The 19,024-nt window shown below is 42.9% G+C and overlaps 1 protein-coding gene across 1 annotated transcript in view; it reads left to right on the plus strand.

The window, feature by feature from the left end:
• PITPNA (phosphatidylinositol transfer protein alpha) overlaps positions 1-18,961 on the plus strand; it is a 21,288-nt gene extending 2,327 nt beyond the window's left edge. The window contains exons 4-13 of the mRNA XM_008640333.2: positions 4,657-4,802; positions 5,340-5,431; positions 9,271-9,278; positions 10,204-10,278; positions 10,627-10,710; positions 11,636-11,713; positions 12,634-12,744; positions 14,251-14,373; positions 15,101-15,170; positions 16,206-18,961. Coding sequence (XP_008638555.2) covers positions 4,657-4,802; positions 5,340-5,431; positions 9,271-9,278; positions 10,204-10,278; positions 10,627-10,710; positions 11,636-11,713; positions 12,634-12,744; positions 14,251-14,373; positions 15,101-15,148 — 765 coding nt within the window. The 3' untranslated portion in view covers positions 15,149-15,170; positions 16,206-18,961. The remainder of the gene's footprint in view (positions 1-4,656; positions 4,803-5,339; positions 5,432-9,270; positions 9,279-10,203; positions 10,279-10,626; positions 10,711-11,635; positions 11,714-12,633; positions 12,745-14,250; positions 14,374-15,100; positions 15,171-16,205) is intronic.
• Positions 18,962-19,024: the final 63 nt, after the last annotated feature.

Here is a 19,024-nt window from a genome sequence, read left to right on the forward strand (position 1 = left end):
CCTTCATGTGGGCCATTCCTACAGCCATGAGACTGGCTAGTAAAACAAAAGCAGTGTCTAAGCTGAGTTTCTTGTTCCTGTGGCTCTGTCTGCTGTGACAGATATCAGATGCTGACAGAAAGCCTAGACCTCTGATCAGAGAGTGGTTTTGAATCTGTGTTCTGTGTTAGCACAAGAACAAAGCTGTTAATGCCAGAAGTTCTGTCTGTTCCTGTAGCTTTTATGCTTTCTGCATGAATCTGTTTAAAGCAGTTCTAACAGAAGTCAGACTGAAGTGTTAAGAGTAGGGAAGTTTGGATCTTTTATTGTGCCTGAGTGCCACTTACAAGAGCAAGTGCTTGACAAAGGAAGGAATAACATGATAAGCTTTATCAAGTAAGCAAAGGATGCAGACTTGCAGGTTAGAGAAAGCTGTGGGTAAATGGCAAGTTACTCAAGCTCAATGGACAGAAAGGACCTTCCTGAATAACAGGAACCCTGCCTTGTAGTGATATGGCTCCTTGGTATCAATCTGTGTAAACAGAAAGTCAAAGCATCAGTATACAGATTCTTTCTTTGAGGGGGTTAGACTGGATGGATCCCAACACGGGGTTTTCCTGAGTTCTCTGATACTGGGATTAGCCTTCATCCAGTTAAAGCGAGTCCCTCGCTGTGCTCTCGTCACTCCCTGGCTGTTCAGAGCCTTGTGTGTAAACTGCCTGTGTGGAAAACTGAGGCCTTGGGCTGTAGATAAATCTGTCAGTCTCTAGCAACCTCCTTGCCTGAGGGTGCCCTGGGATTATATGTTTTAGGATGTCTATTGCTCTACTCTAGGTCTAGTGCTTGGCTTGTGGAGAGACCCCCAACCTGACCACATCGAATTTCTCCCCAAACTTGCACATTGTCACCATGTCCCATGAGTGATGTTGGTTTCCAAGGTCTGGTGTTCTTCCTGTGATAGGTCAGATTTCAGGAGCCAGTTCCCTGAGCAGAAAGGGTTCTAAAGTTCACTTAGCTTTGCCTATGTACCTGGGTGTGGTTAAAAAGAAAGGTTCTTTCCAGTATTGACTCAGAGGATGACTACTGCTTTGTTTATTGCTTCATCACCCTTCCTGTGTGGAAAGATGCTGACACATCTGTGCACTGCTTGGTCACTGCACTGCTGTGTGTTCTACAAACCAGCTGTTAAACCTTCATTGCTTTCAAGGATTTCCTTGTGTACAAAACTCTTAAATAGGGCTCTGGAGACTTGTTACTGCTCTTGACTGTGTAGCTGCTCATGAAGCATCTCTGGCTAACAGGAGGAATTCTGATTTCACTTTTATGTAGTTGATTTTTGCTCAAAAGGCTTAAGAGTTCACACCTTTTGCATGCAAATTGCTGGCAAAAGTCTGATGCCAATGTGTAAGATAGGGAATGAAATTAATTGTAAATTTGAGACGTTGTGAAAGGGTTGAGGGAGTCTTCTGTGAGATTCTGTGATATGCCAGGGATTCTACATTCAGTCTCCACACTTAGCAAATGGATCTTAACCCCAACAGTATGGAATTCAAGAGAAAACTAGTGATCAGGAAGGCATTAGGGAGCTGTGACTTAATCAACACAGAGATCAGTGCTGCTTAGTTAGCCAAGATGGGAATTAAACGGTGCAAGAGAAGCCCTGGTGATGACTAAAACTCGAAAGCTGGGATGTGGGAGTTAGACTGTAGCAGTCTGTCTTCTTCATGGAAATCCTGCCAAAATGTGGTCCTGCTCAAGTGCAGGCTGCAAGCTGCACTGCTGTGTTGGTTTATCCATTGTCCCACTGCAGGGAGCAAAGGGAATCTCCTTGTTGTGTGTTGGGTGCCAGGCTTTGCTCCCGTTCTCTGACCAGCGTTGCCTCACACGGTGCCAGCTTGGGGATCGTGGACTCGTGTGGGTGTCTCTGCCAGCTGCCACTGAAATGCTGGTATGGATTAGAGCTTTGTGTACACATTCTGTGCTGCCTCTTTGTTCCTTTCACATAGGAAGGAGCTTGCCAAACACAGAGGAATCTTATTAATTGCGTTCAAAGCGGCTTTCAGGAAAACAACTGCTCTTGAAGATGGTTATGTTGAGATCAGGCCTGCTGGAGGAAATTTGGTGCAATGAAGATATTCTCTCAGCTGTGTAAGAGGTCTTTGACAGAGAGCAAGAGGGATAACTTCTTGCAGAAGAGAAGAAGGGTTTTTTGAGCTCTCAGGTCTGTCTGGAGTCCAGATTCATAGAGCCAGAATCTGTTTCTCTGTTTACCTTTGCAGGGAGATGATGTGGTGTTTGCTCATTGGGACAGTTTTATTTGGGCCTCTTTCTCTCTTATCAATGCGATTAAAGGCTCAGAAATAACAGGGAAGTTTAAATGGTGAAGATGTTAAACCAAAGGGTTTATCTTCTTAGTGTCTGAACTTTGACCCACTTATTTGAAAGGGAGAAGGAATGAATAAGAGGCTGTTACTAAGAGGAATTAGTTTGTGCTCCTGGAGATCTGTCCTGGGACTTGCTGCAAAGCAGTCAAAGCCATTCAGTCCTCCCCTCTAATCCTGTAGTTACCAAACTCATAATAAACTCTGTTCTATGAGTATTTGTGTGACTCTTACTCTGCTAAAGCAACTTTGCTTCTAAGGTTTCACAACTCTCATGTTTTGCTCTTCTGGAGGGAGGTGAGTGTTCTGCTTTGTGTGGATCATATGTAGGGAGTCATAAGGAAAGCAGTGTGGTGTATGAAATGTCAGAAGTCAGAGACTTCTACTGCAGCCCAAAATCCAAACTGAAACTCAACCTGCTATGACAGTGCAGGAACTGTCCAGCCAAGTGAGGGCTGCTCATGTAACCTGCGCCAGGACCTTCTGGAGAGAACTAGCAGAGCTGCTGCTCTTAGCTGGAAAATGGTCTGATTTTTGTTCTTCCCCACATTAACTGAGGCCAGGACATCTAGCCTTGTTATTCTGGCTTGCCATCTACTCTTCCAGTAGGAATAAATATTTCCTTAGCCTTTGTTGGCACCAGATGGTACAAAGTACCAGAGAGCTTTGGGTACTGTTGTTATTTTGGATGCTCTGACAACAAAATTTAACGACTGTAGAAATCTTCCTTCATTGCAGAAGATGTTCCAGCCCAGTGAAGTATTTCTGGGTTCTCAGCTCTGAGCTGTATTCTACTTTTCCAGGCTGGGTTTCAGAAGTGCTGTTCCTGTTTCTGATGCAGAGCCTTATGCTGTGGAAAAGGAAGATGGCCTGAACAGTGTTGCATTGCTTTGTAGTTATGTTAGGGAATTTTTTTGGGTTTTGGTGGTTGTTTTTAAATTTTTTTTAATCATTGCACTTTTGGTGCCAAACACTTTGTGGATTACCCTTTCAGATTGCCTCCCTGTACTGTTGCCTTTGGCAACAGTTGCTGTTTTGCTCACTTAAGAGTTCTGAAGACTTAACTCTGTTAAGTTAGAACTCTTCCTTTTAACTTAGTGGTTTAACTTTGTCATCCTCAAACTTTGCTCATCTAACTTTGCCTCAGAGAGACCTGTGTGAATTTTCTTCATTTGATCATGTTTCTTTTGAGCTCTGCATCCCCTTTTTCGGCTCCAAGAGGCAAGAGTGTATTAGTCTTTACATCTTCTGCAGAGGAGAATGTGCTCTTTTGTTCATTTTCTTGATTTTTCCTCTGCTCTGGGAAACATTTGTGAATGCCTCTTACAAAAGAAATTGTATAGTATCAAGTACTTTAAGTGATTTCTGGGAAATAATGCTGCCAAGTGCGTGTCTGTAAGAGACTGGGAAATTATCTTAGGGTAAGAATTTTACTGTATGTTGAAATTCTGTGCTCTCCCTGCTAGTAGTTTAAGCTTCTGGCTAAGAGGAAGTGTGATACAGAGGAAAAACAACATAACCCACACCAAAGGTAATAGGAAAAATAATAGGGGGAGCAGTGACAACATAGATCAACTGGTCATCTGGGACACTGGCTCAGTTATTTCATTAAAGTTTTCAGAATAAAAATACCTTTTTTACTTAAGGCTTCATACTCAGTTGTTTGAACTGCACGTGGGGGATGCTCATCTTTGACCCGCAGGGGCTCCTAAGCTGTGCACATTTAGCAAGTTTGTTTCTTGGAGCACTTAAATCAGGTGGTGCAAGTAACCTTTGTCTTCTGTCTCTCTCTTGAAGTTTTTCACTCCCTTCCCTCTTACCCTGCATTTTGTAAAAAAGCTTGATGTGAATTTCTTTGGGGCTCTTCTGGATGCAGTACTGTGTGCTTATTGATTCAGGACTGGCAGTGCCTTATTCTCCACTTTTTGGGGACACCTGTGTGCCGAAAAGAGTGAAACCCAATGGATTTTGCTACAGTGTGCCCAAGGTCATCTGTGTTTTCTTTCTTTCTGATGCTCCTTTCATCTTTTCTGCTTTCTCCTGAGTTTGTGTTGGTTTGGATCTTGAGATTGAAGGGTTAAAGGTAACTATCTTATTGGCAGTGCTTTCCTCCTAACTACCACTCAAGCTTTCTATCTCAAATGAAATTAAATGAGCTGCTTATCTGCCCATACAAGTGGATGTTCTTTTCTTTGCCCTCTCCCCGGGTAATAAATTTGTCCTTGGCTTCTTCTGGCAAAGTTATTACTTCTGCTAAATTATAGCTATGGTAATAATGTGTCTTTAACTTCTCCAGTATCAAGTGGGGCAGCTGTATTCCGTGGCAGAAGCCAGTAAAAATGAAACTGGTGGAGGTGAAGGAGTGGAAGTCCTGGTGAATGAACCCTACGAAAGAGATGGAGAGCGTGGGCAGTACACACACAAGATCTACCACTTACAGAGGTATGGGAACCCTTTCATTCCCAGAGTTGGGCAAGAGGAACCAGAGGAAGATGTAATAGGGTTGAAGCAACTGTAAATCACAGATTATGTAAAGGCTGAAAGATGCAGAGGTAAGGCAGGAGTATAACAGCACCTGGCAGTGAGAATCACTGGGACATCCACCCACCCCTGTAAACGTGGCTGTTGTCCTAAAAAAAATGTGGCTTTGAGCTTTTCAAAGCAAATCTGATCCTGCCACCCAGTATTTTCATACTTGAATTTGGCTAAAGAGCAAAATACCTCCTAGATTTCAACCTCCTAATTTTTTTTTTCATTTTTTTAACTTTCATTGTGCAAAGAAGGTTTATATTAACACGTCTGATTTGGCATGTCTGGAAACACTGTAATGGGGTTGGGGAGAACCCTACCAATTCCAGAAGTGTGCAAATCTCTAGTGTTTGCATTCCAGGTGATGTCCTGCCTGTCTCAGTCTGGGCCACAGTTCTCATTCCATGTAGTGCTTATCAATGCCTTTCTTCTTATTTCCAAATTCTGCAGCAAAGTGCCAGCATTTGTGAGAATGCTGGCCCCTGAAGGAGCTCTGAATATACATGAAAAAGCGTGGAATGCCTATCCCTACTGCAGAACTGGTGAGTGCCTGAGGAAGGACTCTGGATTCTGCCTTTTTGGTTTCTGGGGGCAGGGGGAAAAGGTAGGAGGAGATAAGGAAAGACACAACCAGTGGAGAAGCTGTTTCAGCTCTTCAATCTTGGATTTCTGTTCTCTAAGCCTTTTTTGTGGTGAGGAAAAGCAAAATACAGGAGTTGAAAGAACTGCCCGTGTTTGATGTGCTGCTAATGAGTGACAGAGGAAAACAACAGACCGAGAAATAGATGTTGGTCCTCCTGAAGGAACAGCTGTGTAACACTAATGAAATAAATACACAAGGGGTGATTTTATGTGCTCAAGTGCAGCATAGCCTGGGTGGGAAAACGTGGAAGATGGAAGAGGGGAACAGGGTAGATCTCAGCTGCCTCTTGCTTAGTGCATTTGAACGGAACAAGTGTTAAGTGTTGGGTATCTGCTCACTTGCAGGATCTGAGGTCAGTGAGGGTTGAACAGAGAATGCTGCAGTTGAAGTGAATCCATCTGTAAAGGCAGGGGTGAGGCTCTGGAAGCTGTGTGAAGTGGTGAAATAATGTCAAACTCATTTTCTACAGGAGTGGTTAGTATTTACTTACTGAAGTTACCAACCACAGTGTTTAGCCACTACAGCTTCTCTGGTCTTCACTGCTATAAACTGAAAATTTGACTTTGCCTCCAAACTCAAGTAGTGCTTTTGGCATCATTTTATGCTGTTTGTATCTCTGAAGGACACATTTTCTGCTAGTTGGTAGTGGTACAGTTGCTATGGGAACTAGACAATTAAAAATTCCAACTGTTCTTGAAACTCAATATATAAAAAAACCCCTTTTTTTTGACAATTTACTTAAGTGAATTTTAAATGAAGCATTTTAAAGGGAAGGGAAAGCTTTGCAGTGGGAGAGGATAGTGTTACTTCAGTCTGTGAAATTACATGCAGCAGTCTAGTGGAATGGGTATTTCGAATACGAAATTCAGATACTGCCATCAACTTTAGAATAAATTTGTAATGTCTCACATAAGATGTGGAAACAAAGTTGTTTGCAACCTTTCTAATTTTTATGCAGTTTTCTTGCTGCATGTTACTTAAATTAGTTAGTAAATGTCTAGTTTATTTCCATGTTAAGCCCACTGAACTGATTTAAATGCCTGGCTGTATCCTCCTCCTCTTTTCCTTCTCCACCAATTTCTGAAACAAAGGTATGGAGATACTTGTTTTGTTATTCTTAAGCTGCTTATCCTTCAGTTACACACTGCTAAAATTCTACTTAAGTGGAAAACATGGGATACTAAAATCAAGTACAAGACTTTTCAAACGGTCAAAGAAATTTCAGGTTTTGATATGCTAGAAATGATAACAAAGCCAAAAAAAAACATGAACTGTAATAAACAGCAACATAATATGAGATAAAAAGTGCTTTGTTGTGGGGGTTGGAGCAGAAGGCACTTTTGATGCGGAGGCTGATAAATCTGTTTAGAGAATCTGCCAGCCTGACATGAAGCAAGAAAAGCTTGGAAAAGTTGCTGAAACCTTCCCTTGCTAGGATTGGGCAGGAGGGGAGAACCCACGGACGTGAGAGCCCACGGACGTGAGAGCCACGGACGTGAGAGCCACGGACGTGAGAACCCACGGACGTGAGAACCCACGGACGTGAGAACCCACGGACGTGAGAGCCCACGGATGTGAGACCCATGGATGTGAGACCCACGGACGTGAGACCCACGGACGTGAGACCCACGGACGTGAGAGCCCACGGACGTGAGACCCACGGATGTGAGACCCACGGACGTGAGACCCATGGATGTGCTGTGGGGCTGCCTTGGGCGTTACCCTTTTCCTTTGGATGCACTCGGGTGTTTTGGTCAGATGTGAGGAGCCTTGGATGCCCTGGTGTGAATCTTTGGGCAGCAGAACATGCTGTGCTGGCTTAGAGCAGCCAGGCTTTCAGCCCTCTCACTAGAATCTGAAATTTAAGAGCCAGGGACCCAGCAGGAACTAAACCTGCATGTAGGAGTTGCTGGGGCTTCTGCCTGTGCCCTCCTGTCTGAGGTGGTGTTGCTGTGCTCTCCCTGGGGCACTGCTTGCTTGCACATCAGCTGTTGCACAGAGCCTTCTAAACTGGAATAAAGCAGTGCTTTCACTTGATTGTGCCTCGTGGTATGTTTTTTTTAATTATATGAGATCATCCTTCTTAGATTTCCCTATATCTCTTCTGAAAAGCTCAATTAATATGCATATTATGGGCCATTATCAAAGCGGTACTGCAGATTGAGGGAATTTAAATGCCTAGCTTATAACTTTCTGCAATTCTGCACACTTGTTTGTGCTGTAATATGTTGGTTTTATGTACTTTGAATGGAAGCCTTGCTTAGCTCCTTTGAGGGTATAAACCATAAGTGAGGTGGTGGTTGTTGTATGGTTTCACAACTTCTGCAGTAAAAATGAAGTGAGGATTGCCTAATGGTTTTACCTGTGGGCTGGTGCCAAGGGGAGCAGTGTTCTTCTCTGCAGTCTGACTTAAATATTAATGTTGCTTAAATGTTTTTAGAAAAGCAATTTGATGTGTGTTCCCAACTCTGAGTTGGGAACATGGCCTGTGGCCAAATGTCAAGAAACTGAGAAGTTGTAACTGCAGTTGAAACGTGTGGGAGTTGCTGCTGTAGTGCCTCTAGAAGCAGGTCTTAATTTGTAGCCAGCTGAGCATTGAAGTTTGAGTGGACATTTCTGAAGAGATTAATTTGTTTACTTTACAAATGAGGAGTCTTCCCTGCAGGGAAGAAGTTATGGAGGCAAAGGAACCTGTTTGGAGGCAGCTGCATAGTCACAGCACATAGTCATGGCAAAGTGGGAAGGCCCTGGTTTATAATGATTGCTGGTTTATTCAGTATTTTGTTGGGACTAGCAGGAAAAAAACCCCACTTCCTTCTTGCAGAAATAATGAAGTGTTCCTTGAGATGAAGTTCAGCCTTTGAAAAGTTAGCCTTAGCTCTGCATTCTTGTTCTCTCCTTCCAGCCCAACATGTCAGTTTAAATAATTGGCTTTCTGTAAAATTGCTGTAAAAAGCAATTTTCACATGCTATGGGGTTCAGAACAGTCCATGCCCAGCAGTGGGTAATTAAGGCAGCTGGATGTGCATGATAGGTGATTTGGGATGGTAACTGTCTCCAGAACGCTGGGTTGGAAACTCAAAAATTGTTACGGTACCTTTAAAACCAAATTGCTCCTTAATCAAGCCCTCATGTTAAACTTCAGAACAGACCAGAGAAGTTCAACTCCAGCTTCAGACTTCCTTCTGCTTGAGTAGAATTGCTCAGGTAGAGCAGATGCTGACTGTTACAGGATCTTTAATTGCTTTTCTGTGTTGAATAATTGAGGCTCACTGTCCGGGGAGTTCAGTTACCACGAGCAGCAGAGATGCAGAGGGTCTGGTTACTCCAGGCAGGTCTGCACTGGCCTGAAATCCAGCATGGGTTTCCTTTGGAACTACAGAGAGGCTTCTTATCTGCAAGCTGAGAAAGGATTGGTAAAATGCTGTCAGCTGAACATACTTATTCCATCTTCTCATCCAGCTGGCTGCAGGCCAGGGAGTACAAGTGGCAGTACATAATTAATTGCTGCTCCTCTGGGTTTCTCCTAGTCTGAGAATTTCCAGAGGAGAAGGGGGTGAAGTTAGCTGGGTTTTATCAGCTTCCATGTCTTTTCCCTCAGAGGTACCAGCAGTGCCCTGGGAAGCTGAAGCTGTCCCTGTTTGGCTGAGAATGGGAGGAGGGCAATGGTTGCTGTACAGTCTTTTTTCACTAAAGTACTGTGTCTCTTTCTTTTCATGTGTTGATTTCTTGGACCAGTAATTACAGTAAGTATTGCTTTTACTGATGATCTATGGAATAATGTCTGAAATGAAGTGTTCTGGGTAGAAGCAGCTCTTTAACGTGAGCTAAAGGCACTTCAGCCTTTATCATTTTAAGATCACATGGATTAACCCCCATTACCAGCTCTGGTGTATCCACAGACCCTTTGTGACCATGGACAGAGACCTGTCTGTGCTGCAGCAATGGGAAAGAACCATTGCCTGGGTAAACGGAATAAAAACCAGTTAGCTCATGCCGTGCTGTCCCTTTGAGGAGTCTCTTTTCTGAATTTGATGTTTCCTTTCTACATGCTGACTGTTTCACTGGCTTGTGCTTTTGTTTCTGCTCCCCTGAGGGAGGATAGGGTTACCTTTGGGAGTCCTTTGCTACTCACAGTAATAGTGAGAAATGGAAAGTGTTCTGCTTACTTGGCAGAACTGTGCTTCTTGTCCCTTCCCAGTGTCAAAAGCTCTCAGCACATCAGTTTGATACTGTTATTAATTTGAAGAGTTGCATCAAAATATGTACTCAGTGCTAGATTAGTAATCTCTTTGGAAAGACAGTTCCTGCCTAGCTAACTTATGTTACCCCTTCTAAACTCTAAATAGAGTCGCAGATATTGTCCTTTAAAGAAAAAGCTGTTTATAAACTCCAAATGCTTCACTAAAACAATAGAACTTATGGGGGTTTTTTTGGTGAACAGCTTGTGGTTTATTTAATCTTAAGTAATTAATGATCAATCAATTTTGCTGAAAGCAATGATCTGATTACAAATAATACTGAAATTCCCTAAGTCAGACCCCAGTAAAATGGAGAGTTCATTCTTTGAATGATTCCGTTCTTTGAGTTGACTCTCCTAATGCTTATCTGTGTAATAAGAAGACAAATTCTATATCATAAGAATAACAAGAAGCTTTATTTTGATGACAGAATGAGTATATGAAGGATGACTTCCTGATCAAAATTGAAACCTGGCATAAATCAGATCTTGGAACACAAGAGAATGTAAGTACTTGTGTCGTGTGTTTTACTCATCTCTTTAATGTCACAGTGCTGCTTTCTGTGCTGCATTAGAGAAGTGCTGTGTGGAACTGTCTATTCACTGTGGTCCTGCATTTCAAATATTTGTCTCACTACCAAGGCAGAGACTCCCTTCTTGTTGGCTTCTCACATAAACTGAATAAAATTGACCCCCAAGCACTTGTTCTGTGTGAGCACCTTTGCTTCTTTAGAAACTCTCCCATTGTGTGCTTACCAAGGGGAGCACTGCATTTCCATCTGGCTTTATGTTTTCTTAGAATGGGAGTGTTCTGTCACTGAACCAGCTCCTTGAGTCTTGTTGTTTCCCTGCAGGTCCATAAACTGGAGCCAGAGGTATGGAAGAGTGTAGAAGCCATTTATATAGACATTGCTGATCGGAGCCAAGTACTCCCCAAGGTATGGTAGGTGGGTAACAGCTCCCTCGGGGGGGAGGCCTTGTGCTAAAAGAGGGGATCATGGATAAACTGTGTTTTCAGGGATGGTCACAGGTAGCAGGACAAGTGAGAGGATGGAAAGAGGAGGAAAGGCGTTCCTTAAAACTACTCATGCAAGCCAGAGGAAAAGCTCTTTTAAAAACTGTGTCAACACTGCATGGAAGATGTGTTGCCTGGGCATGTAACTGTATTTCTACAGCACTGCAGCTGGCTAAAGTGCTTGAATAGCAGGAAATGGCACTCCCCTTTCCATACAGGATCTCTCTTAAACTTCCCCCTTTTTGATACCGACCCCTGGCTTCACAAGTGTACCTGGAAATGGTGTAGCTAACACTTGGTTTTAAGAATCACTACAGTTACTGTGGGAAAGAAAGGAGTGTTTCTGTACTGTAATGGGAAGAAAAATCAGCTGCACAAAAATGCAATGTTGCTTGAGTTTCCTGACTTTCAAACAGTGTTTGATACCATTCTCATGGTGGTACTGTGAGTCTGACTGTACTTTCCTTCTAGTGAGCAGCATGTGAACATCACAGTGATACAGTGCTGTGAAAAATTCTAGAGAGCACAGCTCCAGAGCATAGCTGCTTTCTGTAACAGCAGTGTTTAGCTCCCAAAGAACAAGGGGTTACAGGAAACATATCCTACAGACCTTCTGATAGCCTTACAAAGGTTGTATCAGTTTGTTACCACTTATTCATAGGTCTAGGACACAGCACAGGGGGGAGAAATATTTCCTTGAAGTGTCTGACCTAATGTTGAGGTCTGAAAACAGTAGCTCTTGAGAAGGCAGAGGTTATTCTTTGCCCAGGAAAATAAATCCTTCATGTGAGAGATCAGCTGGATAACAGTAGAATAATTTATGTTTAATCTTTGTGTCTGTCCAATAGGATTACAAGGCAGAAGAAGATCCAGCAAGATTTAAATCTGTCAAGACTGGACGTGGACCTCTGGGTCCCAACTGGAAGGTTTGTATTGATGGGTTCAGGAGCTGTAGCAACTTGCATGACTGAAGTACAGCTACTGGGGTTTGGAGCCAAAGGTACATCTGGAAAACACTGGAATCTTCCTTCTGCAGAAGGAAATGCAGAACTCAGCACTGAAACTGTTGTGGTTTTAAAATAAGTGAGAGAGCTTGGTACAAAGAGTTTGAGTTCCAGGAACTCTCCAGAGCTGTCTGGTGCTCAGCCCAAGGGTTCACCCAAGAGGATTTAAGTATGAAATAGCTCAGTAATGACCAGCAGTGTTTAACCTTTCACTGAAATCCTTGGAATCTGAAGACATTACAAGTGCAGATCTAATACCAGTCTTTAAAAGGGACCGAGTGGGATTTGGGGAGCTACTGGTGTGGAGGTCTGATTTCTAGCAGGCACATGTGGCAGAAGCTGAAGTTGATATGATTCACTTGGGAAAAATGGTTATGGCTCCTGTAATAGGAAATAGGAAACCTAATGGAGTTTTCTTTAAGGCTTTATAATCATGACTCAGATGATATAATCTAATTCCAAAATGTTTTGGATAGGGACTTTATCAAGAGACTTTTAAGGAAGCGAAGTAGTTGTCGTATAACAGTGAGGATACTGAAAGACATAATTTTAATGGAAGAAAAAGGGGACAACAGAGGAGAGGAAGGAGTAGTCTGTTCTCAAAATGGAGGGAAAGCCACCTGTGAAGGAAACGAGGGTCTATTTTCATCATGCTCTTCTATACCCTGGAAAAAGGGTGAGCAAAGGTGTGACAAAACTTGTCCATAAAAAATAAGCAAGATATAAGGATGCAAGAGGATTGTGGGGAATTGTGGAAAGACTTCATAGCTAGGACTGAAGGAGCTGCTTTCCTGGAGGCATTCAGCCAGGGGCTTAATGTGAATGTCTTTGTGTCTTTGCAGAAGGACCTGGGGAAGCAGTCAGATTGTCCATACATGTGTGCTTACAAGCTGGTAACAGTCAAGTTCAAGTGGTGGGGTCTGCAAAATAAAGTGGAGAACTTTATACAGAAGGTATGTTCTGCGATGAGGAGAGATGTGGAAATGGGACACGTTTCATCACCCACCTGCTGTAGCAGTCAATGCCTCTGCCTGAAATTCTGCAGTCAGTTAAAGCTGGGTTCAATTTGCTGCTAATCCAAGGGCAGGGCTGGCTGGTTGTTGTGTGAACTGGCTATGGAACGTTGTCACTCTAATGTGTGAAGGTAAATTGGCTGGTTTGTGTTGTTTAATAGATCAGAATGGCAGTCACTTGGTAGTTGATTTGTGAGTGATGGGGTGATGCATTTATACTGGAATTACATTGCTTAAAGGCAAAACATTTTTTTGTGGGGAGATAGCTCCAGCTATTCGATCCTGATCAGCTGAGGATCTTTCTAGCAAGTCCTGGAGCTCTAGTCATGCTTTCCTCTCCCAGTCTGCTGCAGGAGAAACTTGTGTTAAAAAATAAGCAGATGGTGGGAAACTTTATTGACTTTAAACAGAAATGGTATCTTGAAAAGAGCTTTTTTGTGGCAGAGTCTATAACCCATGAGCTGCAGGAGAATGCTACACCTGGGAATGTTTGTGTGTGGTTTCTCAGACAGTGCTGTGTTCATAAAACTCCTGTGCCTTCAGATCACAGAGACTTCTCAGTGGTTAATATTGATAAAGCACAGAGCCACTTCTGCAAAAGCAGTTCTCTGGTGTTACAATCTAAAGACAGCTCCAAGGGGGAATGACCACGGTGCTGCAGGATTTCAAATACCTCTAACAAAAGTCCTGAAAAAAGCAGTGTCTTCAATCCCTTTCTTTTTATGAGTATCTACAGGTTTGCATCAAAGTATTCAAGCTGCTTTTGATGAGAGCAGGTATCAGATATGAAACCATAATTGATAAAACTGAAGTGTTCTTCCTTAATGAGGTCTTTCCAAGAGACTTTGTATAACCCTGTCTAATAGAATGATTTTGCCTAGCTTATCTCTTATAAAATGGAAATAAATTGCTCCAAACCTGAAGTAGCTTGTGCACATTAGTCACCTCTGCTGAAAGGTTTTCAGCTGTGAAAAACAAGTTTAGGCATTTTTTTAGGTCATTGCAAAGGGAACAAAAAACACTTCCTAACTTCCAGTTTTTAGCAAGTTAAGAATTTTAAAAATACCTGTTTCTCCTTTTTTCTGCACCTCTAGGCCAACTTTCATGCTCTAAGTAAACCCAACTTGGAGCACTTTATTCAGTCAGAACAGTACTGTCAAATCAAAGGAAACTCACTAATTCTTTCAGTGCAGTGTGCAGACTGCTGTCTAGGTTTGAGGGAAAAAAAAGACATTTCTCTGGGGATTCAGGGCTCTAGATTAGATATTCTGATAAAAGAATAAAAATGAGCTATCTCCAGTTTCCAATTGTGGCAGCTAGATGGAAAGGTGGGCGAAGGAGCTGATTCTTCAGTGTACACATCTCTGAAAATTCTTACAATCCTGTGAGCTCCATGGTAATTGCCCTGTGACTAAGCTGGTTTGTGTTTTATTCCTCCTTTTGCAGCAAGAAAAGCGTCTCTTCACAAACTTCCACCGGCAGCTCTTTTGCTGGCTTGATAAGTGGGTTGATCTGACTATGGAGGACATCCGTAGGATGGAGGAGGAGACCAAGAGACAGCTGGATGAGGTCAGTGGGAAAGCAGGGCAGGTGTGGGTTGTGTGAGAAACTGCTTCTCTCCAGCACAGCAGAGAGGAGAGGCTGCTGCATTGTCAGGGCATGGTGTGAATTGTGCTCCTGCTATTTAGGTTATGCTGTGTGTGCTTTGAATGATTGGCCATGAGTCCATCGTGCTGGCATCTCCTAATCATTATGGAATTCTCCTTCTGTTTGTTATTGAGCCAGTAAATGTATTGAACCACAGGTAATGAGGGGCTGAGTGGCAATGATTCATTTACTGCCTCAGTATCTTCTATTTGCTTTTACTCAAAGCTGAATGGTCGATTTTGTTCTCATTAATTGCTGGAAACCTGTTGAGTAAAAGGTTTTTTAGCTCTAAGTACCGTAAGCAGGTAGTAGGGGTATGTAACAGGATTCTTACTCTGAGAAACACAAGTTTGGTAATAATGAGAACCTTGTTCCATGGTTTGTGTCCTGCCCTGCACCCTCCTCTCCCTTCGTGCCTCAGGATATTTCATTCTAGTTTCATGTTCACTCTTGCCCTTTGGGTAAGGGTTCTAAATCTGTTGCCAACCCACGGCTTAACCAGAAATGGTGCCTGCATGTGCATTTCGCAATCGCTGATTTGAGATGCTGAGATACAATCAATGTCTTACATACTGGAGGTGTTTCATACTGATAAATTTTGAGATAAGGCATGTGAGAATCAGTACTTGAACACTGTTTCCTTTTTCAGATGAGAGAAAAAGATCCAGTGAAAGGAATGTCGGCTGCAGATGACTAATATGACTCCTTCCTTGTGCACTGTAGGTATCAAGTGATTTGACAAAACTCTGTATTACTCTATTTGGTTTAAAACCCCCAACATTTGTGTGAGAAATGATCCTGTTCATAGCTTGACAGGCAAATCTGTGGTATTGATTGTTTTTATAGTTTCACTGACAGGTTGATGAGCGAGGTTTACTGCCTCGTTTCAGAACTATTCTAAAGAAATGTCTGAGTGAAAAGTGTAAGAAAAATGTGTTAGAATATTCTGTAGATTTTAGTGCTATTCTTACTTCTGTAATGCATGTGTTACTTTCCATGACTTGCAGAGAAACTTTTGTCAGTCTCAAAAAAAGTAAGTTAGACATGCAAATGCTTGGAATACAGTTGGAAATTGAACATTCCAAGCGTATTTACAAGGAATTTATTTTTTCCATTGCTTGTTAACAATATTTACTAGTGGGCCAAGGCTTGGAGTAACACTTGGGCATTGCGGGAGAAGCAACCGTGACAATTTTAAAGCTTTTGATTTGTTTTCTTTCTATTCTGTTAAATTATGTCATCAGTTTGGGGGCTGATTTTGCCAAATTTTTCTTAGACACTGGGCAAAAATGGGGTGTAGTGTTAGAGAAGTAAGAAGGCAAAGAGAAAGAAGAGATCGTCCATTTATGTTGGGAAGAACAGGTTATTAGGGCAGTAAAATGCCATCCTAGTTATCCTTGGAAGGAATGGGGTGGGGCAGAACCACATCCTCATGGAGTACTGACTGTTTACCTCTGTTTGCCCTCTGTTATCTGCAGGTTTCTTGGTGGTAGGTAAGTGGGGAGCACGAGGTGAGGGAGTGTCTGAAGGGCTGTCTTTTGGTAGATATTATTTTAATTTTTGAATGCAGCTTCAACCACTTGATTTTCTTCTTCCCCCTTTCCTCTGGCTCAGTGCTGCAGTGTAACAATGCATTGTCTGCCTGGCGACAGCGTGACTCACATTTGCTCTCTCAAGGTTGTCTGACACTTGCCTTGGCACGATGCTTTTCCAAAGTCATCCTGAAACGTTTCCCTGTTGTCTCTTTGTTTCAGTTTGCAAGACAGTCGTCAGGAAGGCCCAGGGAATCCACACCCTTGACTGACGGACCATCTCTGGATCAAGCCTTTCTCTGTCCAACCGGCAGGCGATTTTAAACCTCCCATAGCTAATTCTAGATGCCCCTTAATATTGTGAGCAAATAGACAGTCTGGTACTAAGCACTCCAATGTTAACACGTGTATCCCGAGGAGTTTCCTCCTCGGAGCCGTGTGACTTAGAGATCGCTGTATTTACGACTCCTCCCTCCTCTTTTTTTCATTGTGTTCAAACCAATTTCCATGTGGCCCTGTTTGATTTCCAAGTGACATTTTTAGCTCAAATAGTCTTGTGATGTGGTGATTTAGAACTTTTGTTTTGTTTTGTTTTGTTTTTCCAAGTGGGATAAACTGCCACCTTTTTTTCTGCCCAGCCCTTCACCGTTTTTTGAATGTCTGTTTGGAGAGGGAAATTATCCATATTTAAAAGTGCAAAACTCTTCCACAAAATGGGATGCTCTCACCCTTGCTCCCAGAGGGAGCTATTTAATGGCAGGTAGTCTGAGTACAAAATGAGGAGCAGCCAGAGAGTTCTTGGTTTGTGGTGAGTTGTGATTTGTGGCTTCTGCAGGGCATTATTTTGTTCTGGCTTAACACACATGAATTAAAGACTGCCCAGAAGCTGCAACCAGGCCCTCTGCTGGGGCATTCAGCACTTACCTGTTGAGTTTCAATTTTAGAGGTCTCTCTGGCCCACGTAGCTCTGTTGTCCTCCAGCTGTGTGTGTCAGTCTTACAAAATCTTTCTTGACATATGTTGCAACTTCCTGGTTCTTTATTTATTAAGACTTCCCATAACTTAGAAAGCTGAAATGGTTTTGACTCATAATAACAATGTGATTTTCCCTGGACAAATTGGGATGTTGCAAAGGCTGGTGTACAAGCGAGGTCTTGGCATCTGGTTACATCCAGGTGCCTGGGGCGGTGGTTCTGCTCAGCAATAATATCCTTCCCATTGCAAGAATGACTAAAATATCTCCTTTTGTGCTGTAAAAAAAAGCAACTTGTAAAGACCTGCAGTTTTCTAGGATATCTGTTGGTTATTATAAATCACAGAGGATATTGTTAATATAAAGAGGTCTTCTTATTTAATGAACTCAAATACTTACTGTACTTATCCTTATGTTGATATCAGCTTTAGACAATCAACTAAGCAGAACAGAATCAAGGAAATGCTGCTTTCTTCAATATGTATGAGAAAAATTCCTACTTCTTTGCTTATCCCTAAGGCCCAATGTTTGATTCTTTTTTTCTCCCCTAGTAGTAATAACTTTATTTTCCACTTCTGTATTTGGCAGCACTAACATGAAATCCTGTATGCCAAACAGTCGTGGGTGTATCACCACTTTTGAGGAGTCTTTTTAGCATTCTGTAATACACTGACTCCTCCAGCCCTTCCCACTCCTGCAAGCAGGAGAGATCCTGAGATGATCCCATGCCATGCTGAACAAGGCTGTGCTGGGATCAGAGCTGTTTTCAGTGTGAGGGAAGATGGGAATGCTCTGGAGGGAGAGGAAGGCATTTAGTTTCTGGGGAGGGGGCAGTTTATCCCTTTATTTTTAGTCTGTTATTTTGCCTTACTCATGTCTAAGTGCAATAAGCTCTGAATTGTACCAGTAACTCTGGCAGGCTCTTCTCAGTGACCTCAGACGGTTCTGTGGGGTTGGGGTGGGGTTTGAGGGGTTTTAGCAATCTCACCGGGCAGAAGTAAAACAAGTTTATTGTAAAATAGGTAAAGAAACTAAATTTTAATCTTTGAGGCTATTTGGGAACAGGAAGTTTCATGACATGTTGTATAGCTGTTCCAGAAGTATTCTAGGAGTGTAGGCCCCAGTTAGAGTTCTTTCAGTTTGAAGTATTTTTAACAGAGAATTTATGCACTGACTTTCCATTTATGTTTGTTGGTTACGTTTTGAGGGATTCTTATATTTGAGGGCAACCTGAGAATACACATAGCACACTTGTTCTTTCAGTTTGTGTTATCCAAGAGGCTTTCCATCTGATGACACTAATCGCCGTGGAAGCAGATTGTAACATTCCACCATTGCAATCCTTTTTTGATCCTCTGATTTCAGAGTAAGAGCTTTTACACAAAGCTTTCCTGATTAGTGGAAAAACTTGGGCGGGGGGGGGGGGGGGGAGAGCTGCAGAACTAAAAAATACTCCCCCCACCTGCTCCCTGCCCTTTGTTTTCTGTCCTTCCAATTTGATCCTGAGTGAAAGCATCCCTCAGCCTTTGGATAGACAAATCCTGTAAAGACCCTTCAGTCTCGATGCTTGGTTCCTGCTAGTGAGCATAGCAAAGATCACGCAGCGTTCCCGTGCCGTATCTTCCATCAGCTTTGGCAAGAACCCCTGGACCTGCCGGCTCCCGGTGGGATCAGGAGGGGCTGGATGTGCTGGGATCGTCACTCCCATCCACACCAGGTGGGTTTGGGGGTCTGGGGGCAGCCCCCTTGCCCCAGCCTGGGTCAGGCTGGTTTGCTGACAGGGCTGCTTGCCCCCCCCCTCCCGCACCCCTCTGGGTTCATCCCGCTGGGCCTCCCGCCACATCCCGACAGGTTCTTCGTGCTCTTTCCTTTGGCAACACACACTTTGTAGAATGGGTTAGATTATCTCGTCGTTTCTTTAAATGTGAGTTTGTGCCTTTTTTGTCTCCTAAATCTTCCAATACAGGCATATTGGAAATGAAATCTAATAAAATACTAGACAGAGCCTCCCGCTTCCGTCTCCTTTGTTTTGGGATTTGGATTTGAGGTCTCGGTGCCAATCCCGGGG

Source organism: Corvus brachyrhynchos, unplaced genomic scaffold, assembly GCF_000691975.1.
Source record: "Corvus brachyrhynchos isolate BGI_N302 unplaced genomic scaffold, ASM69197v1 scaffold99, whole genome shotgun sequence".
Taxonomy (NCBI): Eukaryota; Metazoa; Chordata; class Aves; order Passeriformes; family Corvidae; genus Corvus; species Corvus brachyrhynchos.